At 43.6% G+C, this 888-nt stretch overlaps 1 protein-coding gene across 1 annotated transcript; it reads right to left on the bottom strand.

Annotated features, from left to right (window-relative positions):
• Positions 1-250: 250 nt before the first annotated feature.
• Positions 251-880, bottom strand: LOC128270714 (fibrinogen-like protein A; the record flags this gene model as incomplete). The annotated part of the gene is made up of 1 exon (XM_053008129.1): positions 251-880. A coding segment is annotated over one exon (630 nt), but the record flags the coding sequence as incomplete, so codon positions are not given.
• Positions 881-888: the final 8 nt, after the last annotated feature.

The following is an 888-nucleotide window of genomic DNA, read 5'->3' on the forward strand; positions in this document are numbered from 1 at the left end:
GTAGTCGCTGCTCGGGTTAACATTTCCGGACTAAGTAAAGCGTACGTTATGGACCGTAGCAAATGCTATTCTTATTTAACGTTTGGCGTTTAAGGTCTTCTCCTTTTTGGCCACGTTTAATCGTGCATTTTCAAACTGAAGGATGATTATTTCAAGTCTTCGAGACGTACGTTGACCTTTTGGAGGTTTTCCTGCCTTTAGTAGGGAATGGATAACGCACAACTGATCTTGAGCGAATATACAATAGAGTTTATTTTGGTCGGATCATCATTCTTGAAAAGCTCAGTCCTTCATGGGAATTGCTGAAGTCGTACCAGTTCATCGATTTACCATCTACTATATTCTTGTATGGCCCGTTCAAATTGGTGCGATAGCAGTTGTAGTACCACCAGGCACCCTCAAATCTTACAGCACAATTTACTTCCTTCCATACATCATTATCACGATCGTACGTCGAGAATTTCATATTCTTGTGACTTGACAGAGAATCCTTTGCAGTTCCATTGTAAGCTCCAAGTGTTTTCAGATTGTAATGTTCGGCTTCACTGCCAATCTCGAATGCTGCGTAGAGTGCAAATTTATAATTCCCCTTAAAGTCTCTCAGCTCAACCATCAATTCATGGGGTCGCCCCGATGTCAGCTGATGTAGTCGTTCAAGTCCTATCCAGAACTCCTTCTCAATGTCACCAAAACCATTCCGATACTCGGTCCAGTTGCGATAGAAGTTTAGCGATCCGTCGAATCGGTGCTGTATCACCAACCAGATGCCTCCACCCTCCATATCGCGGTGACAGTACACCATAAAAGCGTAACTTTCATTGTTCGCCTGGATAATATATGCCCCAGACTGTGCATTCCGAATGTCACTGCACGAGCGATAGGGCACAT

Source organism: Anopheles cruzii, chromosome 3, assembly GCF_943734635.1.
Source record: "Anopheles cruzii chromosome 3, idAnoCruzAS_RS32_06, whole genome shotgun sequence".
Classification (NCBI taxonomy): Eukaryota; Metazoa; Arthropoda; class Insecta; order Diptera; family Culicidae; genus Anopheles; species Anopheles cruzii.